Source organism: Oncorhynchus gorbuscha, linkage group LG15 (genome assembly GCF_021184085.1).
Source record: "Oncorhynchus gorbuscha isolate QuinsamMale2020 ecotype Even-year linkage group LG15, OgorEven_v1.0, whole genome shotgun sequence".
In the NCBI taxonomy this organism is placed as follows: Eukaryota; Metazoa; Chordata; class Actinopteri; order Salmoniformes; family Salmonidae; genus Oncorhynchus; species Oncorhynchus gorbuscha.
The window spans coordinates 83,848,533-83,873,063 of record NC_060187.1 but is presented as its reverse complement, the minus strand read 5'-3'; the positions used below and the strand labels follow the sequence as shown (position 1 = coordinate 83,873,063).

Below are 24,531 nucleotides of genomic sequence, written 5' to 3'. Positions count from 1 at the left end.
TCTCTCTCTCTCTCAGTCTGATTGGTGTGCAGTTCATTCTAAGAGGCTTGACACACAGATGCCTGCTGGAAAGTTCAAGTAGTGGCCTCCCTGCCCTGCATGCCAAGTGATACTCACCCACAGACACACACACAGCTGTACTTGCATCCTCTCTGCAGTGTTCTGTTTGTACACCCCATTGGTTTTAAAGTTTATTTTTAGCGTTTTCCTTCACCCTGCTTGTGTGTGTGTGTGTGTGTGTGGGCATAACTCCTGTCTGCCATATGGCTAATCCATCTGCCCTCCTTCGACCTGGACAGAACCAGAACCACCAAGCCAGGCAGCCAAGAGGAGCCAGGCAGCAGGAAGGCAGCCGAGAGGATCCAGGCAGCCAAGAGGCACCAGAACCAGGCAGTAGGAAGGCAGCCAAGAGGAACCAGAGAGACAGGCAGTAGGAAGGCAGCCAAGAGGAGCCAAAACCAGGGAGCCAGGCAGCAGGAAGGCAGCCAAGAGGAGCCAAGAGTAACCAGAAACAGGGAGCTCGCCAGTAGGAAGGCAGCCAAGAGGAGCCAAAACCAGGGAGCCAGGCAGCAGGAAGGCAGCCAAGAGGAGCCAGAACCAGGGAGCCAGGCAGCAGGAAGGGAGCCAAGAGGGACCAGAACTAGGGAGTCAGGCAGCAGAAAGGGAGCCAAGAGGGACCAGAACCAGGGAGCCAGGCAGCAGGAAGGGAGCCAAGAGGGACCAGAACTAGGGAGCCAGGCAGCAGGAAGGGAGCCAAGAGGGACCAGAACTAGGGAGCCAGGCAGCAGGAAGGGAGCCAAGAGGAACCAGGGAGCCAGGCAGCAGGAAGGGAGCCAAGAAGCTGACTAACATGGCTCTATGTGGGCAGGATGTTGGGACTGGGATTCTGGGATCGGTTCTCTGCAAGATGCTGCAATTTAGCAAAATCTGTGTGTGCGTGTGTGTGCGTGTGTGTGTGTGTGTGTGTGTGTGTGTGTGTGTGTGTGTGTGTGTGTGTGTGTGTGTGTGTGTGTGTGTGTGTGTGTGTGTGTGTGTGTGTGTGTGTGTGTGTGTGTGTGTGTGTGTGTGTGTGTGTGTGTGTGTGTGCGTGTGTGTGAGGGAGTTTATACCGAGTTGTCTTTGTACAGAACACCATATGTCTGGCTCTTACGGTTGTGCCACCCCCTGCCCTGCCCCCACCTGCACCTCCCTGCACTGCCTGTCTCAATAATAGATGGATGTTATTATAGGGAATGTGAATTAAAGCTTCATGTTTGGGCATTCCTCTCCTTTGCATAAAAATATGATTAACAAAATGTAGAGCACAGAGCACATAGAAAGGTTGTGGTGATCAGCATCACAGAATGTAACATTCCAAAAACAGCCCTTCCTGGATGGTGGATTGGCTAGTTTACAAAGAACCAGTCGTCTCAATGGGGATGCTCAGTGGATTCCCTCTCTGTACCCAGGACTTCCCAGACTACCCAGTCCCTCAGGCTGTGCTGGGGATAGGGCTGATTGGGGAGGTGTGGGGGATGGGGCTTGGTGGAGACATGGGGGGGGGTGAAGCTGATAGCCTATGAATGTGCAGGCTTGGAGGGGAGGGTAGTGTTGGTGAGGGGGATTCAGGACTAGGGGGATCCTTTGTGGCCTTTAGCCAAGCCCCTTCATGCACTCTAATGCAACACACACACAAACACAGGACAAATCCTTGGAACTCCTAAGCCTGAATGAAAGGGGTGCTGCCCCCCCACTCTATATTAATTCATCAGAGATACGGTCTCCCCCAGCAACCTAGGCCACACCCTGTTCTTTTGTCCAAGGACATCTGAGCCCATCTGTGTGAGACCCTAATCCTACTCACGACACACACCCCGTGGCTGTCTGTGTGTGTGTGTGTGTGTGTGTGTGTGTGTGTGTGTGTGTGTGTGTGTGTGTGTGTGTGTGTGTGTGTGTGTGTGTGTGTGTGTGTGTGTGTGTGTGTGTGTGTGTGTGTGTGTGTGTGTAGGCAGTTGTCCCCCCAAACTGCTATCCACCTTACCAAAAAGGGATTCATCAGGAAACAAAGACAATTGGACAAGAGAATCTCATTTGAGATGACTGTTTCTTAACAAAGTCCAAACATTAACCAGCATATTCATGTGTACAAAACATTATTCTACATAGCTCACATATTCTGAAATGAAACCGCATATTAATATATACACATGTATCATGAAACAGAATAATAAAGAACAGACATGATACAGATTAAACTGTCAGTTCTGTTCTGTATAGAAATCTAGCATCACATTGACATGAACTGCAGCATTTAGGTTTGCGATCCACCACTAATCACATTGGCAACATGAAAGAGTGAGATTAAACAGAGTACTGGTTGGTGTGAAGATTGTCTGTGGTGGGATGATGAGAGATGGTGTCTGTCCTTAGGGGGGTTTGTGACACACATCAAAGACTGTAACTCAATGGAGAGAGCTCACTCATCGAAGACTGTATATGATGATAGAGTTCGCTCACTGCCTGGTTGTTTCTGCCTGCACTGATGTGGAGGAAGCTGTTCTCTATGGACAAAGGCAGAGTTGGTTTAGGCCTCCCTGCGTGTGAGTGCTCCCAAGAGGTCTGGACCTTTATGGCAGACCTTCAGAGCATGGTTGCTGGTTCAAGCCCATTTAAATAGTACTGGTGTAGTTTGTTCATACTGTGTTCTATTCAGGCCCAGTCCCTAAAGGAAACACCATGTTACCAGTGGCAGGAACTAACTCCCTCAGGTTGGAAGAAACCTACTCTCAACTCGTCATTGTCTTTGCTACCAGAATGTGAACTATAGTCTTGTTTCTGCTCTTCATGCTGCTTCAGTCCTTACCAGAACAATATGTCTGTCTTGGTTCAGAGTGTAGCCAGGGTTACCAGAACAATATGTCTGTCTTGGTTCAGAGTGTAGCCAGGGTTACCAGAACAATATGTCTGTCTTGGTTCAGAGTGTAGCCAGGGTTACCAGAACAATATGTCTGTCTTGGTTCAGAGTGTAGCCAGGGTTACCAGAACAATATGTCTGTCTTGGTTCAGAGTGTTGCCAGGGAACAGTTCTTACTGGACCTTACAGTGTCAAAAATCCTTTGGTCTCCTCAGCCTTCGGTGACAGCTAGCCTCTCAGCGGGTTGCTAACGCTCACGGTCCACTCTGTCTGTCGCGTCTGTCACTCCAAGATGTGACAGCGGACTTCCTGGGGTCAGACAAGGCTCTGTGTGTGTGTGTCAGTTGAGGCGAGGCAGCATGCTGTCATCACCATCTCTGAATCAAACAATAATAACAAACTGATCTGGTGAGAAAAACTGAAAATTAAAAAGTGCTGTCAGGTTTTTCTAGGCCCTATATTTCCATGTACTGTGTCACTATGTGTCACTGACTGTGTAAATAGGATGGGCCAGCAACCAACACTGCTCACTGGAATATGTACGAATCATAGCCTATTAGCCCGTAAAGGATTTAAAAAATAAATGCTTTAAAATGCACTTTCTTTTCCCGAAGGCCACAAAATGTCTCATTTCCATCCGTCTTTCAATTAGCAACTCATTGGGCGAGTTACAGGGACCTATCCAGCCCTACTTATCAGTGCAGATCAAGACGAGGATACTGTTGGTGAACAGAACTTACAGCCCATTAATAACTACTCTGACTGATCAATAAAGTGCCAAAGTGGAGCAATAACCAGCTGACACGGCACTAACCCTGAGGACCGGAAACAACCCATTACCCTGCTGCTTGTAATCCAATCTGCCTGCCAGATAAACCCAGCTCCATCTCAACCAGCCCTCTCTCTCAGGTTCACCCAGTTCAAATCACAGCACGCCAGGCGAGCCGGCTAAATGACTCCAACTAATACATTCACTCAGATTCACTGCAAACAGGTAACTCATTTTAGTGTGGCCTTTCTCTGATCCTGTTAATCATGTTAAATACTTAGTAATGGTAAATACATCTCTGATGGTACTGTGACACCAGTATTAGTCATCGTCGGCTGTGGCGAGGAACACAGTTTAATTAGATACAAATTTTATTGAGAAAAAGGTCTGGTGAACAAAGACATTTTCCATAGAGATAAGAACATTAGACTGTACATGCAGCACTGCAACAGAGAGAGCATGTCGGTTACGGCTGATACAAAGGGTATTTAAGATGGAAGTCAACACACGAGTTAGAGGACAGTTTGGTCAAAACTAGTGTTTAGGAATAGAATGCAACAAATCACAGAATCCTTTCTCTAGATAGTAGATTCATAAGAGGCCCAGTGCATTCAGTCAGTGTTCTACCATTTTAGAACAAACACAGCCAATGGAATGTGATGTTACAGTGTAGTGAACCCCCCCCCCCCTCCCCTTCATGTGAAATCAATGACAGTTTATTTAACTAGGCAAGTCAGTTAATGGCCTACCCCGGGAAAATGCTGGGCCAATTGTGCACCGCCCTATGGGACTCCCAATCATGGCGATACAGCCTGGAATCGAACCAGGGTCTGTAGTGACACCTCTAGCACGGAGATGCTGCGCCACTCAGGAGCCCAGTAGTGGATGAATGAAGTGGAAACAAGAGTAGCTCTACGTTTGCTTACACAGCTCAGTGTAGACGTACAATTTGACAAAAAGGACAGGCGACAGATGGCAGTGTTCCAGAGCTAAAATAAGATGTTCATTTTGACGTTCCTTTGGTCTGAGTAGCAGACAGAGCCACAGAGGAGCAGTATGTGTTCTGGTTCAATCATATCTCCCAGGCACCTTAACAAAGGAGACAGTTCAACAACTACCTTCATGATATTGCACTTTGTGACGTTTGATTGATGTACGGTGGCATCATGATATGTGAATTAGATACAAAATGATCTAATCCATGTGTACATATAAAAAGTCATGGCCTCAGAGCCACTGCTGTACTGCTGATGAGTCATTAGGACATTCCCATGTCATCTCACATGTTACAGCATATTATAATATTTCCAACGCCCAAAAACAGCACGTGTAGAAAACTAGCAGAACAAAAGAAACAGTAACATATTACAGTATTAATACAAAAACAGAATAACTAAGCAATGTAATATGGCTGTTCTGAACAAGGCACAGCAGTAGTATTTCTTAACAGACCAATAATATAAACAGGCACAACAAAGACATCACAGCCAGTTAGTGTCACTCCCTTCTACCTCACTACATCAAGTTACCGCACGGTTAAAGTAAGGTTTAGTTCATGTCTTAGCAGTTGAAATATTAGTGAACACAATATACACAGTGTAGAAATGCTATGAGGTTTCAAGCAGATTTACATTAAGAGATGTACAAATAGAAAATATTGTTTTCTAATTGCACCTATCAAAATGTAACAGTGAATTCAGACTTCATTATGGGGCATCTCTGGTGTCCTTTCACCAGATGTGGAGCCTGCATACTAAACTGTGTCTAACAGTGCAGTGCTTGGTTGAGTGACGCACAGTTGTATTTCTAGTGCAGACTGACCAACAGTCATATCCTTCACTGACAGTACACACCCTTTACAGGAGACAGGACAGCTAAATGGAACCAGGACTCAGTGTTCTTGCAGCAGCCCTCCCTCAGAGGCCTTGTGTTAGAACAGGGATGTCTATCTCTATGCCAGACATGCGTGAGCGTGTGGAGTAGCGGTGGCCTATGTAGCTGGGGGCGTAGCCCACCTGAGAGGGGGCATAACTCTGGGACGGGGCATAGCTGTAAGCCTGGTTCTGCCCCACCTCTGACCCATACCCATCCGGGGCTGACATCTGGGACATATAGACCTGCTGAGGCTGCTGGGCCAGTGGGGCTACACTCTGAGGGTAGCCCTGGGAGGGAGTGTAGGGCTGGGCATCCATCACAGTGGGGACGTACCCCTGTGGAGGGAAGGTCTGAGGGGGTCCGTAGACAGGGGAGGGGGAGTACCCGTTGGCTGTGAGGGGCTGGGTGGAGAGGGAGTTAGGAAGTGTGGGGAGAGGCAGCCAGAAGGGAGAGGGTAGCTTCTTACACATGCAGTACCACATGAACATCAGCAGGGCGGCGAGCATGAGGCCGCCGGAACAGCCGATGGCCACGTAGACCGCGAACCCGTCTGAGAAGATGCGGTCGTACCTGATGTTCATCTCTTTGGTCCGGAACAGGAACCACACGGAAGGCGCCAGGGCGATAGCACCACCCAGGAACAGGAACATACCGGCCACTAGGTGGCAGCCTGCGCTGTTGACCAGACAGCGGGTATTCTTGATGTCTGTCTCAGCCTTATCAGAGCAGCAGCATGTCTTAGACATGCCTGCCATACACAGCACCAGGGCCAGGGAGCCAAACAGTAGCCCAGTCGGTAGGCAGAACTGGAGCAGTCTCAGGTCCAACTGGTCCACTTTAGAATACCACTGTGGGGAAAAGGAATAAATGAGAAGTGATTTATGCAAATCTCAAATGACAACCTGTTTCCTGTATAGTGCACTACTTTAGAGCCCTATGTGGCAGTGCACCATATGGGGGGAATATGGGATGCTGTATGTCCTTATGATTGTGCGATCATCAGACCCGTACCTCTGAGTCGTAGTAGTAGCAGCCAGAGTAGCCATCTTGTTTCACACACTTGGCCCACAGGCCATCATAGACGCTGATGTTCTTGGCGTTTTTGTTGAAGGTGACAAGTCGTGTCACTCGCCACTGTGGGATCAGCGCCGCCACAGCGATGCCGCCAACAGAGATGAAGGCGATGATGAAGGAGAAGGCATTGGTGGCGTGGATGTCCCGGCACGACATAGCCACAGACAGGAGGTGATGTCAACAGGACTTCCTGTTCTTTTGGATAAAGAGAGAAAGGGAAAACGAGGGAGCTCAGTACTCAGTCAGATGAACTGGGCATCCAGATTTAGAGGCCTGTTTAGCTCTGATTATAAATGTGTGACAGAGGTGACAGAGCATTTCCTATTCTGCATGGCAGGAAGACCTTTCTGCTTGACAACAATCCACAGCATTACTGTACTCTTAAACAGCATCAAAGTTTACACCACTGAGGGAGGTGACCCAGCTACAGGCAAACCCCTTATATGTTCCTATTCACTAACACAGTTGACAGAGAACCTGCATGTGACTGAAAACAATGCTCTCACTTCATTGTAACTCAGACACTTACAAACTAAGCCTATTAGGCAAGTAATGTAGTCCTACTCCACAACAGGGGCTGTCCAGAAAAACAATGGACAATAGACTGGACTACCCTTCACTACCGTTGACAATGGTTGTTGCGCCGTAATGCTTTTCAATGCAGTAAACTCAATTGTCTCAAAGTAGAACCAGTTATTTACCAATGTGTAACAGGCTCACTATGATTACAGCGCTGGAATATAACGTTAATTTACTGTGTGGATGTTCTACGGAGCAGACTAGCATAACATGACAGACACGTAATAATAACTCAGTAGTGAATGCGTGTAGTCACTGCGCAGCTAGCTAATTAGCTATAATTCAATTAGCTAGTTAGCCTACTAACTTACTTTAGTTGTTCTCCCCGTATGCTTGTGAAGTTGTGGATATGTAATTTAGCTGTGATGTCTTCTACATGTAGCTGTTCAAACAAAGTTGATACAAGCTAGCAATCATTAACCAGCTGACTAGCTAGTTAACGTTAGCTAGAAACCTGTTGCGCCCTGGATTGTCGAAAAGATGGGACTAGCTAGCTAAACGCTAGAGCTCACAGAAGCTCAACTGAGTCTATGAAAAAGAGTGGTCGAACTTCATACCTTTGATTTTTGTAACGTTAACGCGTTTATTAGGGCGAAATCGCAGCCATTCCAATTCGTTGTTGAGTTTTTCAGTTCCAAGGAGCTGCTTCCCGTCCTTAGCGCACTCGCTTCTTGCGCGTCCCCGTGGTCGGCAAGAGAATATGACGTCACCCGCTCGTTCATATTCACATTGTACTGGCCTTGGTCTGTGTGGTTGACTGATGATGACAGACAGCGCACTTTATTCAGTTTATATGAATATACATGGTTGGATGATTAAAAAATATATATATACAAAAAAAAGAGAGAAAATAATTAATAATGACCCTCCACCTTTCTTTCTAATGTCTTGCAGGGTGATGTCCAGATCCACATGATCTATAAATCAGCAGGACAAGAGGCAGCAGGTTACTTCCTTCCTATTGGTAAGGTATCTGCTGTAAGAGTTATGAGGGGTGGATTAAATTACCGAACTATTGGAAAACTGACAAATAAAATAAATATTGCAAAACTATTAGTTCTGGCCACACAATCTGATTGGTTACCATGAGTTGCAGCTGAACCAATATCCAGTATCAGACAGAGCCTTAGGCCTATAGAAAAACATAAGCCTGAGTAAACATCATATAGAACTGCATAGTTTGGGTACTGTTAGATGTGGAGAACGTTATAGTGAATGTTATAACCCTATACGCTGACAAACAATAATACGCTAACCCTCCTTTGTTTTTGTTTTTCCCCAGTTGACCTCGCAGAGCCTCCTTTCCCCAGCCCTCCATTTCCTGGGTCAAAGGTCATCCACAGGAGGAAGAAGAGACAGGTGAGTGAGAACTGTAGAATGCCCCAGGTTTTCCTCCTGCTCTCCCTATGGTCACAGTTATGGATGAGTCATAATTTACTGTAACTGGGGAAGGAATGCTGAGAAAGGAGTCATCTTGAGTTCAGTCGTGTGTGTGTGTGTGTGTGTGTGGTGTGTGTGTGTGTGTGTGTGTGTGTGTGTGTGTGTGTGTGTGTGTGTGTGTGTGTGTGTGGTGTGTGTGTGTGTGTGTGTGGTTGAGAGAGTGTGTGTGTACTATATAATCGTGCATGCTTATGTGTGTCTGTATGAGCGTGTTGGAGATTTATTTAAAATAAATAAATACTCCTCTGTGTGTTCTTCACGTTGTTGACTTTGCATTCTGTATGTCAATTCACTGAGGTAGAAATGAAGGTGATTTCCTTGTCACCCCTCTCATCCTCTTCTTATAAAATATTCACCATGTGAGTGAAGGTTGTTCTCTGTGGCTCCTCATCCTCCACTGCCTGCAGACAGACAAACTGGTGTGGATGTGTCTGCATCTCTCTCTCTCTCTCTCTCTCTCTCTCTCTCTCTCTCTCTCTCTCTCTCTCTCTCTCTCTCTCTCTCTCTCTCTCTCTCTCTCTCTCTCTTTACAGGAAAGCACAGACAGACCTGATGCAGTTGAAACATTCCATCATCCCAGCATCATTCTTCCTGTTTCTATGATGTATTTTGGTGGAAACAGTCATCATACAAATATAATGTTTTTACAGTAAGAGAGAGAGAGTTTTAGATCCATTGAGGCTTACAGTCTGGTCCGTGTTGCTCTCGTAGGCACCGCGGGTTGGAGGCAGTGTAACCGAGGAGACCAAGTACATCGAGCTGATGGTGATCAACGACCATCTGATGGTGAGAGCAGTCTGTCTGTGTGTGTTTATGATTGTGTGTGTGTGCTCTTTCTATCACTGATGTTACCCCCAATAAAGAAGCCAAGGGTTCAGGTATAAGACTGATGATCTCTCTCTCTCTCTCTCTCTCTCTCTCTCTCTCTCTCTCTCTCTCTCTCTCTCTCTCTCTCTCCAGTATAAAAAGCATCGTCTCTCTGTTGGTCAGACGAATAACTACGCTAAGTCTGTGGTCAATATGGCTGATATGGTAAGTTACCTAACATAATCTTTTTGGTATTGGATATTTTGAACTAGAGACAGTAGACTCATCTGGTCTTTAGAATCTCAACCAGTTAAGGTCGGAATCTTCAGTGTCACCGTCTGCAACGATAACTGGTCTCCTCAGCCTCATCTGTCTGCTGTGCTGCTGAAATCTGATAGGCTCATTGCAGAGGACAGGGTCACATTTGAAAGTTGATAGGCTGGTGGAAAAGGGTCATATCTGTTTGCGTGCCCTTGATATTTAGTGATGACATTAAAAGGATGCTATATAGGGAATGGTGTGTGTTTGATAGATGTTTTGTTTTAAGAATAGAACTGAAAGCGTCCCTGTCCACTGTGCATTGTTGATTTAATGGAGTGTTTTTGACTTACTGTGCAACCACAAACAGACAAACAGACAGGACTAAATATAGACAACAGTGACCCTTCCCGTACCCTCCCTCTCCTCTGTGCATCAGTCCATCCCTCGCTCCTCTCTGCGCACCTGAGCCTAAAAACAAACAACAATCCCCTCCCTTCTTCTCCTCCATCAATCTTCTCCTTTCTCCCCTCCATCTCTGTCCATATGAGACTACTGCTGGTATTCAGCTAAATCAATCAGTCTTTACAGGTGTCCTTTCCTCCCTCCTCCCCTCACCGTCTCCACTGTTTATCTGGGCAGTCAAACAGATGGTTTAATAGATTTTCATCCTATTCAGGCAAACATGTTGTCTCACTGTACCACTCGTCCCCATTGTGTCCTTTGAAGAGACTATTAGCCTCTGTTGATTCTGTCTGGCCACGGAGCAGTGTTCTCATAAGCTGCTCAGATTAGAATCACAAACACTACCATTATTTGTTGTTATCCCCCCAGACACAAGTCTGTTGGAATGGATGTTGTCATTAGATCTCAGTCAGCTTTCAAAGTCATTTAGGTCATTTAAGTAGTTTTGTAGGAAATGTTTTGATGTCAGTCAACTCTCAAGAGACAGACAGCACTGTATTTCCTGTAGCTGTTCTGTTGGTCTGATGTTTGGTGTTCTGATGTCACCCTCCCTTCCCAGATCTTCAAGGAGCAGCTCAACACCCGCATCGTGCTAGTGGCCATGGAGACGTGGGCGGCTGACAACCGGTTCAACATCGACGACGACCCCATGGTGACCTTGAGGGAGTTCATGAAGTACAGACGAGACTTCATCAAGGAGAAGTGTGACTCCGTGCATCTTTTCTCGTAAGCCTGTCTGCCTCTGTTTGGGCTGGGGGAGAGGGGGTGGTATGGGTTCTGTCTGCCTCTGTTTGGGCTGGGGGAGAGGGGGTGGTATGGGTTCTGTCTGCCTCTGTTTGGGGTGGAGGAGAGGGGTGGTATGGGTTCTGTCTGCCTCTGTTTGGGGTGGAGGAGAGGGGGTGGTATGGGTTCTGTCTGCCTCTGTTTGGGGGGGGGAGAGGGGGTGGTATGGGTTCTGTCTGCCTCTGTTTGGGGTGGAGGAGAGGGGTGGTATGGGTTCTGTCTGCCTCTGTTTGGGGTGGAGGAGAGGGGGTGGTATGGGTTCTGTCTGCCTCTGTTTGGGGTGGAGGAGAGGGGTGGTATGGGTTCTGTCTGCCTCTGTTTGGGCTGGGGGAGAGGGGGTGGTATGGGTTCTGTCTGCCTCTGTTTGGGGTGGAGGAGAGGGGGTGGTATGGGTTCTGTCTGCCTCTGTTTGGGGTGGAGGAGAGGGGGTGGTATGGGTTCTGTCTGCCTCTGTTTGGGCTGGGGGAGAGGGGGTGGTATGGGTTCTGTCTGCCTCTGTTTGGGGTGGAGGAGAGGGGGTGGTATGGGTTCTGTCTGCCTCTGTTTGGGCTGGGGGAGAGGGGGTGGTATGGGTTCTGTCTGCCTCTGTTTGGGGTGGAGGAGAGGGGGTGGTATGGGTTCTGTCTGCCTCTGTTTGGGGTGGAGGAGAGGGGGTGGTATCGGTTCTGTCTGTCTCTGTGGGGTGGGGGAGAGGGGGTGGTATGGGTTCTGTCTGTCTCTGTTTGGGGTGGAGGAGAGGGGGTGGTATCGGTTCTGTCTGTCTCTGTGGGGTGGGGGAGAGGGGTTGGTATGGGTTCTGTCTGTATCTGTGGGGTGGGGGAGAGGGGGTGGTATGGGTTCTGTCTGTCTGGCTGTCTGTCTGTCTGTCTGTCTGTCTGTCTGTCTGTCTGTCTGTCTGTCTGTCTGTCTGTCTGTCTGTCTGTCTGTGGGGTGGGGGAGAGGGGGTGGTATCGGTTCTGTCTGTCTGTCTGTCTGTCTGTCTGTCTGTCTGTCTGTCTGTCTGTCTGTCTGTCTGTCTGTCTGTCTGTCTGTCTGTCTGTCTGTCTGTCTGTCTGTCTGTCTGTCTGTCTGTCTGTCTGTCTGTCTGTCTGTCTGTGGGGTGGGGGAGGGGGTGGTATGGGTTCTGTCTGTCTCTGTGGGGTGGGGGAGAGGGGGTGGTATGGGTTCTGTCTGTCTCTGTTTGGGGTGGGGGAGAGGGGTTGGTATGGGTTCTGTCTGTCTCTGTGGGGTGGGGGAGAGGGGTTGGTATGGGTTCTGTCTGTCTCTGTGGGGTGGGGGAGAGGGGGTGGTATGGGTTCTGTCTGTCTCTGTCTGGGCTGGGGGAGAGGGGTTGGTATGGGTTCTGTCTGTCTCTGTGGGGTGGGGGAGAGGGGTTGGTATGGGTTCTGTCTGTCTCTGTGGGGTGGGGGAGAAGGGTTGGTATGGGTTCTGTCTGTCTCTGTGGGGTGGGGGAGAGGGGTGGTACGGGATTTGTCTATCTCTGTGTGGGGTGGGGGAGAGGGGGTGGTACGGGATTTGTCTATCTCTGTGTGGGGTGGGGGAGAGGGGGTGGTATAGGTTCTGTCTGTCTCTGTGTGGGGTGAAGGAGAGGGGGTGGTATGGGATTGTTCTGTCTGTGTGGGGTGAAGGAGAGGGGGTGGTACGGGATTTGTCTATCTCTGTGTGGGGTGGGGGAGAGGGGGTGGTACGGGATTTGTCTATCTCTGTGTGGGGTGGGGGAGAGGGGGTGGTATAGGTTCTGTCTGTCTCTGTGTGGGGTGAAGGAGAGGGGTGGTATGGGATTGTTCTGTCTGTGTGGGGTGAAGGAGAGGGGGTGGTACGGGATTTGTCTATCTCTGTGTGGGGTGGGGGAGAGGGGGTGGTATAGGTTCTGTCTGTCTCTGTGTGGGGTGGAGGAGAGGGGGGTGGTATGGGTTCTGTCTGTCTCTGTGTGGGGTGGAGGAGAGGGGGTGGTATGGGTTCTGTCTGTCTCTGTGTGGGGTGGGGGAGAGGGGTTGGTATGGGTTCTGTCTGTCTCTGTGTGGGGTGGAGGAGAGGGGGTGGTATGGGTTCTGTCTGTCTCTGTGTGGGGTGGGGGAGAGGGGGTGGTATGGGTTCTGTCTGTCTCTGTGTTGGGTGGGGGAGAGGGGGTGGTATAGGTTCTGTCTGTCTCTGTGTGGGGTGGAGGAGAGGGGGTGGTATAGGTTCTGTCTGTCTCTGTGTGGGGTGGAGGAGAGGGGGTGGTATGGGTTCTGTCTGTCTCTGTGTGGGGTGGAGGAGAGGGGTGGTATAGGTTCTGTCTGTCTCTGTGTGGGGTGGAGGAGAGGGGTGGTATGGGTTCTGTCTGTCTCTGTGTGGGGTGGAGGAGAGGGGGTGGTATAGGTTCTGTCTGTCTCTGTGTGGGGTGGAGGAGAGGGGGTGGTATGGGTTCTGTCTGTCTCTGTGTGGGGTGGAGGAGAGGGGGTGGTATAGGTTCTGTCTGTCTCTGTGTGGGGTGGAGGAGAGGGGGTGGTATGGGTTCTGTCTGTTTCTGAGAGGGAGTGGCATGGGTTCAGTCTCTGAGTGTGTGACTAAATGTGACTAAAATGTGATGCATTTTAGTCACTTCAAACCATGCTTCCTGTCAGACTGATTTGTAATAGACTGTCATAGCCCCAAATGAACAAGTTAACATTGGCTGTTGGTGACATCCTTATTTGACTGGACAAAAAAGTCTGGGAACCCCTGGTTTAGAGATTTAATCACTTCCTCTCTTTTTACCAGAGGGAACCGGTTCCATAGCAGCTGGGGAGGAGCTTCCTATATGGGAGGAGTCTGTTCTCTAACTAAAGGAGGAGGAGTCAACGAGGTAGGCCCCGCTTCAGGATAAAAATGGACCTTAATCAGCATCTCTTTTAGGCACAATTTAAGAACTTATTCTATCTCTCTGTTCTCTCTCTTTCTTTCTTTTCTCCTCCCTTCCTCTGTCAGTATGGCAAGACAGATGAGATGGCCATAACCCTGGCCCAGTCTCTGGGACAAAACATTGGCATCTTTTCTGACAAGAAGAGAATCCTCAACGGTACAATCCTGTACACGTACACACACACACACACACAGGCCACACACACACTGGCCACACACACACACACACTGGCCACACAGAGACATGTATGTTGTGTGTTCCACAGGCGAGTGCAAGTGTGATGACCGTTGGTCTGGCTGCATCATGGATGATGTTGGGTAAGTTTCCTCTAAAGTACTTTGTTTCCCAAACAACCTGTCGCACACTGACATGGCAACAGACCCCATCTCCCGCGGCAATGCTGACATTCCAAACATGTGTTCCCTCTGTGCATCTCTGTTTCGCTGTGATGTCATAGTGTGTTAGTCTCTTAGAGAAGAGGGTTGTCACTATCTGACCATGTTAGAAAGGATGGAAGTACTGCACTTTTAACCACTAACCCTAACTCACCATAACCTTACCCCTAACTCTCACCCTTAAACCTAACCCTCAACCTTAAACCTAACCCTAACTCTGAACCTAACCTTAACTCTGAACCTAACCTTAACTCCGACTAAGAACTAATATCTCATATACGTGTTCATCACTTCTGATGATATTGCCACCTTTGTTCATCTCAGACTGGCCAGAAAGTGACTAACCAGAAAAATAGTCAGTCTGACTTAGTTGGACATTTAGACAGGGAAGATCATCTGAATTAGGACAAATAATACATTCACTGTGATTATCTTGTCAGTGTTGACTCTGGGTTAACAATGTCTGTGGAGCATTAGAAAATACTTCAGACTGCATTGTAGTTCAGGAAATATTCCACTAGATGGCAGTAAAGGCTGTTGTTTACTCCAGACATCAGTAACTTCAGGCACTGGACTGTTTGGCCAGGGATTCATATTAGTAACACTATCTGTGAGTGATTGGTCATGTCCTGAACTGCCACATAGAGTTTCACCAATCACATTCTATATTCTGAATAATATGTTATACCTCTCTTGGTTAACTGTGGAGCTCTTGTACTGTCCTTGTCAGCCAAATGTTTACCGTTCATTGTGTGTTTCTGTGTGTACACGCTTGCTGCTTTGCAGCTTGTGTGTGTGAGTGTATCTATATGGATGCAACTGTGTGTGAGTGCTGTGTGTGAGTGCTGTGTGTGAGTGTTGTGTGTGTTAGTGTGGAGGATGTGTGTCTTTACCCCTCTTCTTTAATACCTCTTGCATTTCCCCTCAATCCTAAATGGGACAGCAGGTGAGCAGAAGCTTGGCTGGAACGCTGCTCGTGCAGTTTGAACCAATCGGCTGCCTGGAAGGGTTGTCAGTCATCTCAACCTTTCCCATTCCATCCAATAGCATTACGGCCTCTGTGGCTCGACGTCCCGCCGTAGCTTCGTCTTCTTCAGATGATGATGATGCAGTGTAAAGAAATACAGCTCTGTGGTCTGATCTCAGCTGTATTTATTTATGTTCATTATGTACATATATTTTTCAGATTTATTTTCATATATTTTTTCAGTTTTGGGCTGATGTCACTCGCTGAGCACTTTCGGAGCAACGGATTGTACTACTGTTATACTCATAGGGGGGATCCCTTTTCCCCCTTAAAGCTTTGACAATGAGCCCTACCCATCATGTCTTGTCCATCTAACCGATTGATACAGTCTGCAATGTCATTCCCGTACGAGACCAATGTGATTTATCTCCATTAATACTGTACTCAACAGCACGGACCCCTTTTAGGATTCTATCTTTCATATTGTTATCTGACTTTAGCAACCTCTCCGTGGGGTCAGCATGTCAAAGGTCAGAAGTTATTATTTACCCTTTCCCCAGCACATGGCTCTTACCCAGACTCCCTCTCTCTAAGCAGAGGTCAATGGTATTTCAGACACTCGTATTCAATGAGCAAGTATCAGTCACTTTTTATTTTCTCTTCTCAGCGCCTGCATGTCTGTTCCTGTTAACTAATACTGACAGTCTACTGTGTGGTGGTCCTCTCCATCAAAAGGGTTGGGGTTCTACCAGGGTTCCCTAAATAGTGTGTGTTCTATCTGCTCTGTGTGTGTGTGTGTGTGTGTGTGTGTGTGTGTGTGTGTGTGTGTGTGTGTGTGTGTGTGTGTGTGTGTGTGTGTGTGTGTGTGTGTGTGTGTGTGTGTGTGTGTGTGTGTGTGTGTGTGTGTGTGTGTGTGTGTGTGTGTGCGCATAATTGGGTTGTTAGCCAGCCTGGGGGTGCCATAATGCACTAGATGAATGAGAGACTTGTGTTTGTATCACACTGGGTTCCTCTGTGTCAGGTTCTTCATTACTGAGGGTTTTACTATGTTGAGGCTATGTTGGGTTCACCGCCCACAAATGGGAAATGTTCTTTATCAGTCATCATACACTATCCTCTCTTCATTTAGAGTGTTTAGCGAGAGAGAAGAAGAGACCGAGAGAAACATAGAAAGAAGTAAGGGATGGTTGATGTATATCTATATTGCCATTGGAGGTCTCTCTCTCTCTCTGTTATTGTGAGCCTTTGTTTGATTCCTAATCAGTATGACTCTCACTACTATTGTAAGTGCTACAATAATCCAAACTCAACTCAGTCCCTTGACTTCCATCATTTCCTTTCTCCGGGAAAGCTCCTGTTGGGCCCAGGATTTGCTGCATTGTGTTTACAGCACTAGCTCCCATTAGCCACTCACTAGCATTACTACTCAAAGCGGATACATATTTGCTGTATCATTTAGCAACGGTGCTATGGCGAGACAGGACAATGGCGTCTGAGGCTAAGCCCTGATTGCAGGAATGCAGAGCAGCAAGGGACCAACACTAACAATGACAGACTAACAACAGAAAGACCCCTGATTGAGTGTCAATTGCTTACTAGAAAACCAGGTGCTATTGATTTCTTCAGGGCAAAGGTGGTCTGCAGAAATGTATTAATTTCAAATCAATCATTTTCTGCAACAAAAGACGCCTTTGTCCTTAAGCTATCAATGGGACCTGATTTCTGCCACCACACATCACAGATTGTGCGAAGGTTATGATTCACAACCAGAAGCACCAACAAGGACAATAACAACAACAATAATAATGTGACAAATATTATTTCCTCTACACACCATCAGTCAATATTAATCTAGCATGCCAATGCCTTACCGCTACTCTCCCTATTCTCTGTCCCTGACTCTGACTGTGGTCATCAACAGATAAAAGGTGTGTGTGTGTGTGTGTGTGTGTGTGTGTGTGTGTGTGTGTGTGTGTGTGTGTGTGTGTGTGTGTGTGTGTGTGTGTGTGTGTGTGTGTGTGTGTGTGTGTGTGTGTGTGTGTGTGTGTGTGTGTGTGTGTGTGTGTTATTCTATAGATGGTGGGCTGTTAGTCAGTCTTGTTCAACACATTTTGTGGTGAATGCTTCCTTCCTGTTCATATAGGGTCATTTGTAAGTATATACCACACTACTGGCCTTCTCTCTGTAAGGACAACGCTAAAGCAACACAAGAGTGGCACAGTGTGTCTCAGAGGGATGTGTGTTGTTATTGACCTGCTGCAGTTGTTTCCACTGTAACTGCGTGACTCTGTGGTTGTGTTGAACAGCTTCTACCTGCCCAAGAGGTTCTCCAACTGCAATGTGGAGGAGTACCACACCTTCCTCAACACTGGTGGTGGAGCCTGTCTCTTCAACAAACCCATAAAGGTACACACACACACACACACACACACACACACACACACACACACACACACACACACACACACACACACACACACACACACACACACACACACACACACACACACACACACACACACACACACACACACACCCCTGGAGGGGATAATGAAGAAAGTAACTTCAAAGCTTATAAAGCACTTTTCTTAAATTTCACCCAAAGCACTTAGATAAACCTAACCTCTCTCCTCTCTTTCACTCTCCCCCCTCACTCTCTGTGACTCCAGCTGGTTGACCCTCCAGAGTGTGGGAATGGTTTGGTGGAGTCAGGGGAGGAGTGTGACTGTGGTAGCCCAGCGGTGAGTAGCTGAGAGTGGACAGACATTGGCCCTAGACACCTCTGGTCCTGGAGAATCTACAGGGAACCTTGATTCATATGTGTCTGTTTATGTGTTTGTGTTCCTTCACTAGGAGTGCGAGAGGGAGGGAGAGAAGTGCTGTCAGAAGTGTACACTCACACAAGGCTCAAAGTGTAGCGACGGACTCTGCTGTAACAGCTGTCAGGTACAGGACACTATGCATTGTCACATCACGCACTTATGCACATATGCATAATCAATCAATCAATCAATCAAATGTATTTATAAAGCCCTTTTTACACCAGCAAATGACATGAAGTGTTATACAGAAACCCAGCCTAAAACCCCAAACAGCAAGCAATACAGTTGTAGAAGAACAGTGGCTTGGAAAAACTCCCTAGAAAGGCAGGAAGCAAGAGAGGAACCAGGCTCTGAGGGGGTGCCAGTCCTCTTCTGGCTGTGCCAGGTGGAGAGGAACCAGGCTCTGAGGGAGTGCCAGTCCTCTTCTGGCTGTGCCAGGTGGAGAGGAACCAGGCTCTGAGGGAGTGCCAGTCCTCTTCTGGCTGTGCCAGGTGGAGAGGAACCAGGCTCTGAGGGAGTGCCAGTCTGTGCCAGGTGGAGAGGAACCAGGCTCTGAGGGAGTGCCAGTCCTCTTCTGGCTGTGCCAGGTGGAGAGGAACCAGGCTCCAGTCCTCTTCTGAGGGAGTGCCAGTCCTCTTCTGGCTGTGCCAGGTGGAGAGGAACCAGGCTCTGAGGGAGTGCCAGTCCTCTTCTGGCTGTGCCAGGTGGAGAGGAACCAGGCTCTGAGGGAGTGCCAGTCCTCTTCTGGCTGTGCCAGGTGGAACCAGGCTCTGAGGGAGTGCCAGTGCCTCTTCTGGCTGTGCCAGGTGGAGAGGAACCTCTTCTGGCTGTGCCAGGTGGAGAGGAACCAGGCTCTGAGGGAGTGGCTGTGCCAGGTCCTCTGAGGGAGTGCTGGCTGTGCCAGGTGGAGAGGAACCAGGCTCTGAGGGAGTGCCAGTCCTCTTCTGGCTGTGCCAGGTGGAGAGGAACCAGGCTCTGAGGGAGTGGCTGTGCCAGGTGGAGAGGAACCCTCTGAGGGAGTCTGGCTGTGCCAGGTGGAGAGGAACCAGGCTCTGAGGGAGTGCCAGTCCTCTTCTGGCTGTGCCAGGTGGAGAGGAACCAGGCTCTGAGGGAGTGCCAGTCCTCTTCTGGCTGTGCCAGGTGGAGAGGAACCAGGCTCTGAGGGAGTGCCAGTCCTCTCCTCTGGCTGTGCCAGGTGGAGAGGAACCAGGCTCTGAGGGAGTGCCAGTCCTCTTCTGGCTGTGCCAGGTGGAGAGGAACCAGGCTCTGGCTGTGCCAGGTGGAGTGCCAGTCCTCTTCTGGCTGTGCCAGGTGGAGAGGAACCAGGCTCTGAGGGAGTGCCAGTCCTCTTCTGAGGGAGTGCCAGTCCTCTTCTGGCTGTGCCAGGTGGAGAGGAACCAGGCTCTGAGGGAGTGCCAGTCCTCTTCTGGCTGTGCCAGGTGGAGAGGAACCAGGCTCTGAGGGAGTGCCAGTCCTCTTCTGGCTGTGCCAGGTGGAGAGGAACCAGGCTCTGAGGGAGTGCCAGTCCTCTTCTGGCTGTGCCAGGTGGAGAGGAACCAGGCTCTGAGGGGTGCCAGTCCTCTTCTGGCTGTGCCAGTCCTCTCCTCTGGCTGTGCCAGGTGGAGAGGAACCAGGCTCTGAGGGGTGCCAGTCCTCTTCTGGCTGTGCCAGGTCCAGGCTCTGAGGGGTGCCAGTCCTCTTCTGGCTGTGCCAGGTGGAGAGGAACCAGGCTCTGAGGGAGTGCCAGTCCTCTCTGGCTGTGCCAGGTGGCTGTGCCAGGGCTGTGCCAGGTGGAGAGAACCAGGCTCTGAGGGAGTGCCAGTCCTCTTCTGGCTGTGCCAGGTGGAGAGGAACCAGGCTCTGAGGGAGTGCCAGTCCTCTTCTGGCTGTGCCAGGTGGAGAGGAACCAGGCTCTGAGGGGTGCCAGTGGCTGTGCAGTCCTCTTCTGGCTGTGCCAGGTGGAGAGGAACCAGGGCTGTGCCAGGTGGAGGGAACCAGGCTCTGAGGGAGTGCCAGTCCTCTTCTGGCTGTGCCAGGTGGAGAGGAACCAGGCTCTGAGGGAGTGCCAGTCCTCTTCTGGCTGTGCCAGGTGGAGAGGAACCAGGCTCTGAGGGGTGCCAGTCCTCTTCTGGCTGTGCCAGGTGGAGAGGAACTGGCTGTGCCAGGTGGAGAGGAACCAGGCTCTGCCAGTCCTCTTCTGGCTGTGCCAGGTGGAGAGGAACCAGGCTCTGAGGGGTGCCAGTCCTCTTCTGGCTGTGCCAGGTGGAGAGGAACCAGGCTCTGAGGGGGTGCCAGTCCTCTTCTGGCTGTGCCAGGTGGAGAGGAACCAGGCTCTGAGGGGGTGGGGCTGTGCCAGGTGGAGAGGAACCAGGCTCTGAGGGAGTGCTGGCTGTGCCAGGTGGAGAGGAACCAGGCTCTGAGGGAGTGCCAGTCCTCTTCTGGCTGTGCCAGGTGGAGGGAACCAGGCTCTGAGGGAGTGCCAGTCCTCTTCTGGCTGTGCCAGGTGGAGAGGAACCAGGCTCTGAGGGGGTGCCAGTCCTCTTCTGGCTGTGCCAGGTGGAGAGGAACCAGGCTCTGAGGGAGTGCCCAGTCCTCTCCTCTGGCTGTGCCAGGTGGAGAGGAACCAGGCCAGGCCAGTCCTGGCTGTGCCAGGTGGAGAGGAACCAGGCTCTGAGGGAGTGCCAGTCCTCTTCTGGCTGTGCCAGGTGGAGAGGAACCAGGCTCTGAGGGGGTGCCAGTCCTCTTCTGGCTGTGCCAGGTGGAGAGGAACCAGGCTCTGAGGGGAGTGCCAGTCCTCTTCTGGCTGTGCCAGGTGGAGAGGAACCAGGCTCTGAGGGGGTGCCAGTCCTCTTTCTGGCTGTGCCAGGGTGGAGAGGAACCAGGCTCTGAGGGGTCCTCTTCTGGCTGCCAGTCCTCTTCTTTGGCTGTGCCAGGTGCCGGGTGGAGAGGAACCAGGCTCTGAGGGAGTGCCAGTCCTCTTTTGGCTGTGCCGGGTGGAGAGGAACCAGGCTCTGAGGGGGTGCCAGTCCTCTTCTGGCTGTGCCGGGTGGAGAGGAACCAGGCTCTGAGGGAGTGCCAGTCCTCTTCTGGCTGTGCCGGGTGGAGAGGAACCAGGCTCTGAGGGAGTGCCAGTCCTCTTCTGGCTGTGCCGGGTGGAGAGGAACCAGGCTCTGAGGGAGTGCCAGTCCTCTTCTGGCTGTGCCGGGTGGAGAGGAACCAGGCTCTGAGGGAGTGCCAGTCCTCTTCTGGCTGTGCCGGGTGGAGAGTGCATGGCCATTAAGACCAGATTGTTCTTCAAGATGTTTAAACGTGAATAGATGACCAGCAGGGTCAAATAATAATTACAGTGGTTGTAGTCTGTGCAACAGGTCAGTACTTCAGAAGTAAATGTCATACACCTGCTGACATGCTTTGACCTGTGTTGTGTGTGGGCAGATGGAGTTTATGGGCGTGGTGTGTAGGGAGGCAGTGAATGACTGTGATATTCCAGAGAACTGCACTGGTAACTCCAGCCAGTGTCCCCCGAACGTGCACAAGATGGACGGCTACTCATGTGAAAAGGAACAGGTAAGAGATATCAAGAATGATCAGAGTGGACCAGTTGGTGTGTACAGGTGTGTGTTTGTGTTTGACGTGTACCATTCCTCTGTGTCCAGGGTCGTTGCTTCAACGGGAGGTGCAAGACCAAAGACAGACAGTGCAAGTACCTGTGGGGAGAGAGTGAGTAACGTTTTTATGTCGACCTCAGACACTCAATGCAGGGTTATTTATGTAGGTTGTGACATCATCCCTGTTCATTGTTTGATTTTTCAGAGGCGACCGCTGCTGATAAGTTCTGTTATGAGAAGTTGAATATCGAGGGGACAGAGAAGGGGAACTGTGGGAAGGACAAAGACACATGGGTCCAATGCAACAAGCAGTAAGGACACCTGTTTGTGTCACAGTTCTGTTGTGCTTGAATACAATGACATGACATCACACTGTACTTTTATCCTTGAACATAACATGTGTCCAGCAAAGTTTAGGTAACTAATGGAACCTGAACTTAGAGAGAAGGTTCATCACTACTTCCTGTGTGTTTCAGAGACGTGCATTGTGGGTACCTGCTATGTTCCAACATATCGCCGGCCCCCCGACTAGGAGAGTTGCAGGGGGGACTGACGTCCTTCTCTGTTGCACAGCACAGTGCCTCGCTGGACTGCAGGTACACACACACACACACACACACACACACACACACACACACACACACACACACACACACACACACACACACACACACACACACACACACACACACACACACCATCATCATCAGACTCTGATTCATTCATCGCGTTATGGTTCTCCTTGGGTTGCTAAGAAATTACAGTCCATTCATAGATATTTACACACACTGATTGATAAAGCGACCTCCTTATAAAGCGACCTCCTAGCTCTCTCTCTGACGATGCAGGCCTCCAGAGCACATACAGAATCATGCCTTATAATGCAGGCCTCCAGAGCACATACAGAATAATGCCTCTAGCTCTCTCTCTGACGATGCAGGCCTCCAGAGCACATACAGAATCATGCCTCTAGCTCTCTCTCTTTGACGATGCAGGCCTCCAGAGCACATACAGAATAATGCCTCTAGCTCTCTCTCTGACGATGCAGGCCTCCAGAGCACATAAAGAATAATGCCTCTAGCTCTCTCTCTCTGACGATGCAGGCCTCCAGAGCACATTCAGAATAATGCCTATAGCTCTCTCTCTGACGATGCAGGCCTCCAGAGCACATACAGAATAATGCCTCTAGCTCTCTCTCTCTGACGATGCAGGCCTCCAGAGCACATTCAGAATAATGCCTATAGCTCTCTCTCTCTGAAGATGCAGGCCTCCAGAGCAAATACAGAATAATGCCTCTAGCTCTCTCTCTGACGATGCAGGCCTCCAGAGCACATTCAGAATAATGCCTATAGCTCTCTCTCTCTGACGATGCAGGCCTCCAGAGCACATACAGAATAATGCCTCTAGCTCTCTCTCTCTCTGACGATGCAGGCCTCCAGAGCATATACAGAATAACGTCTCTAGCTCTCTCTTTGTGAATTCAATTCTATATTTGATTTATGTCCCTGTGTAACTTCTATATGAATGGATCCTCTGTAACTGTGCTGTGTTGTGTGCTGTATGTCAGTGGAGGTCATGTGATGATAGACGGGGACAGTGACCTGGGCTATGTGGAGGATGGGACAGCCTGTGGGACAGAGAGGGTCTGCTTCAACCACAAGTGTCTGCCCCTTCAGGAGTTCAACTTCAGCACCTGCCCTGGAACCACCGAGAAGACCATCTGTTCTGGACACGGGGTACGGATACACACACACAAATGCACAAACACACACATGCATGCACACCCACTTTCTCTCTCTCTCTCCAACCTTTCAGCTCCTAATACATATGTTTTGGTGTGTGTGCCTGCATGCTTGTGTATGTGTGTGTTGCAGATTTGTAGTAACGAGCTGAAGTGTGTGTGTCACTTGGGTTGGACTGGAGACGATTGTAACTCCACGTCTCCTCTCAGCTACCTGGTGGTTGGACCCACCGCCTCTGTATCAGGTACAAATAACTCCACACGTCTCCCCATCTCTCTCTAACTCTTTCCCACTCCTCCTATTTATATAAGCCCTGCTCATAAATATCTCTCTCTGTCTCTCTGTCTCTCTCTCCCTATCTCTCTCTAACTCTTTCCCTCTCCCCCTATTTATATAAGCCCTGCTTATAAATAGCTCTCTTCCTATCTTTCTCTCTCTCGCTCTCTCTCTCTCTTCCTCTTTTTCTTTCCCCCTCTCTCTCTCTCTCTCTCTCTCTCTCTCTCTCTCTCTCTCTCTCTCTCTCTCTCTCTCTCTCTCTCTCTCTCTCTCTCTCTCTCTGTCTCTCTGACTCTCTCTCGCTCTTTCTCTCACACTCTCTCCCTTTCTCCTTCTATCTCGCTAACTCTCCTACTCTCTCTCTAACTCTCTCTCTCTCTAACTCTCCTACTCTCTCTCTCTAACTCTCTCTCTCTCAAACTCTCTCTCTAACGCTCTCTCTCCTACTCTCTCTCTAACTCTTTCCCTCTCCCCCTATTTATATAAGCCCTGCTTATGAATAGCTCTCTTCCTATCTTTCTCTCTCTCTCACTCGCTCTCTCTCTCTCTTCCTCTTTTTCTTTCCCCCTCTCTCTCTCTCTCTCTCTCTCTCTCTCTGTCTCTGTCTCTCTGACTCTCTCTCGCTCTTTCTCTCACACTCTCTCCCTTTCTCCTTCTCTCTCGCTAACTCTCCTACTCTCTCTCACTCTCTCTCTAACTCTATCTAACACTCTAACTCTCCTACCCTCTCTGTCTAACTCTCTCTCTCTCTAACTCTCAAACTCTCCTACTCTCTCTCTCTCTCTCAAACTCTCTCTCTCTAACTCTCTCTCCTACTCTCTCTCTCTCTAACTCTCTCTAACTCTCCTACTCTCTCTAACTCTCTCTCTCTCTCAAACTCTCTCTCTCTCTAAC

At 49.5% G+C, this 24,531-nt stretch overlaps 2 protein-coding genes across 6 annotated transcripts in view; one reads left to right on the top strand and one right to left on the bottom strand.

Moving 5' to 3' along the window:
• Window positions 1-24,531, top strand: part of adam22 (ADAM metallopeptidase domain 22) — a 134,261-nt gene that overhangs the window by 102,480 nt on the left and 7,250 nt on the right. For all 3 annotated transcript variants that reach the window (XM_046303328.1, XM_046303326.1, XM_046303327.1), the window contains 17 exons: window positions 8,085-8,154; window positions 8,473-8,549; window positions 9,342-9,416; window positions 9,591-9,662; window positions 10,720-10,886; window positions 13,686-13,770; window positions 13,893-13,983; window positions 14,093-14,144; window positions 17,496-17,595; window positions 17,859-17,930; window positions 18,043-18,135; window positions 21,447-21,578; window positions 21,668-21,731; window positions 21,825-21,930; window positions 22,096-22,215; window positions 23,187-23,355; window positions 23,494-23,605. In XM_046303328.1, coding sequence (XP_046159284.1) covers window positions 8,085-8,154; window positions 8,473-8,549; window positions 9,342-9,416; window positions 9,591-9,662; window positions 10,720-10,886; window positions 13,686-13,770; window positions 13,893-13,983; window positions 14,093-14,144; window positions 17,496-17,595; window positions 17,859-17,930; window positions 18,043-18,135; window positions 21,447-21,578; window positions 21,668-21,731; window positions 21,825-21,930; window positions 22,096-22,215; window positions 23,187-23,355; window positions 23,494-23,605 — 1,657 coding nt within the window. The remainder of the gene's footprint in view (window positions 1-8,084; window positions 8,155-8,472; window positions 8,550-9,341; window positions 9,417-9,590; window positions 9,663-10,719; window positions 10,887-13,685; window positions 13,771-13,892; window positions 13,984-14,092; window positions 14,145-17,495; window positions 17,596-17,858; window positions 17,931-18,042; window positions 18,136-21,446; window positions 21,579-21,667; window positions 21,732-21,824; window positions 21,931-22,095; window positions 22,216-23,186; window positions 23,356-23,493; window positions 23,606-24,531) is intronic.
• LOC123998269 (claudin-12-like) lies at window positions 3,349-7,929 on the bottom strand. Of its 3 annotated transcripts, none has more exons than XM_046303331.1 (3): window positions 7,502-7,734; window positions 6,549-6,806; window positions 3,349-6,385 (listed from the first exon to the last, which is right to left on the bottom strand). In XM_046303331.1, exons 2-3 carry the CDS (start codon window positions 6,765-6,767, stop codon window positions 5,579-5,581), a joined length of 1,026 nt encoding a protein of 341 aa, XP_046159287.1. In that variant the 5' UTR covers window positions 6,768-6,806; window positions 7,502-7,734; the 3' UTR covers window positions 3,349-5,578. The 3 variants fall into 3 exon arrangements, with proteins under 3 accessions (XP_046159287.1, XP_046159285.1, XP_046159286.1); XM_046303329.1 differs by lacking the exon at window positions 7,502-7,734 and adding an exon at window positions 7,748-7,929 and having other exon boundaries at window positions 3,350-6,385; XM_046303330.1 differs by lacking the exon at window positions 7,502-7,734 and adding an exon at window positions 7,748-7,929 and having other exon boundaries at window positions 3,351-6,385; window positions 6,549-6,801.

Coding starts and splice junctions, on each gene's coding strand:
- LOC123998269 (XM_046303329.1), bottom strand. CDS start 6,767: ATGTCGTGCCGGGACATCCACGCCACCAATGCCTTCTCCTTCATCATC. Junction 6,386..6,548: donor GCTACTACTACGACTCAGAG/GTACGGGTCTGA, acceptor TTTTCCCCACAG/TGGTATTCTAAAGTGGACCA.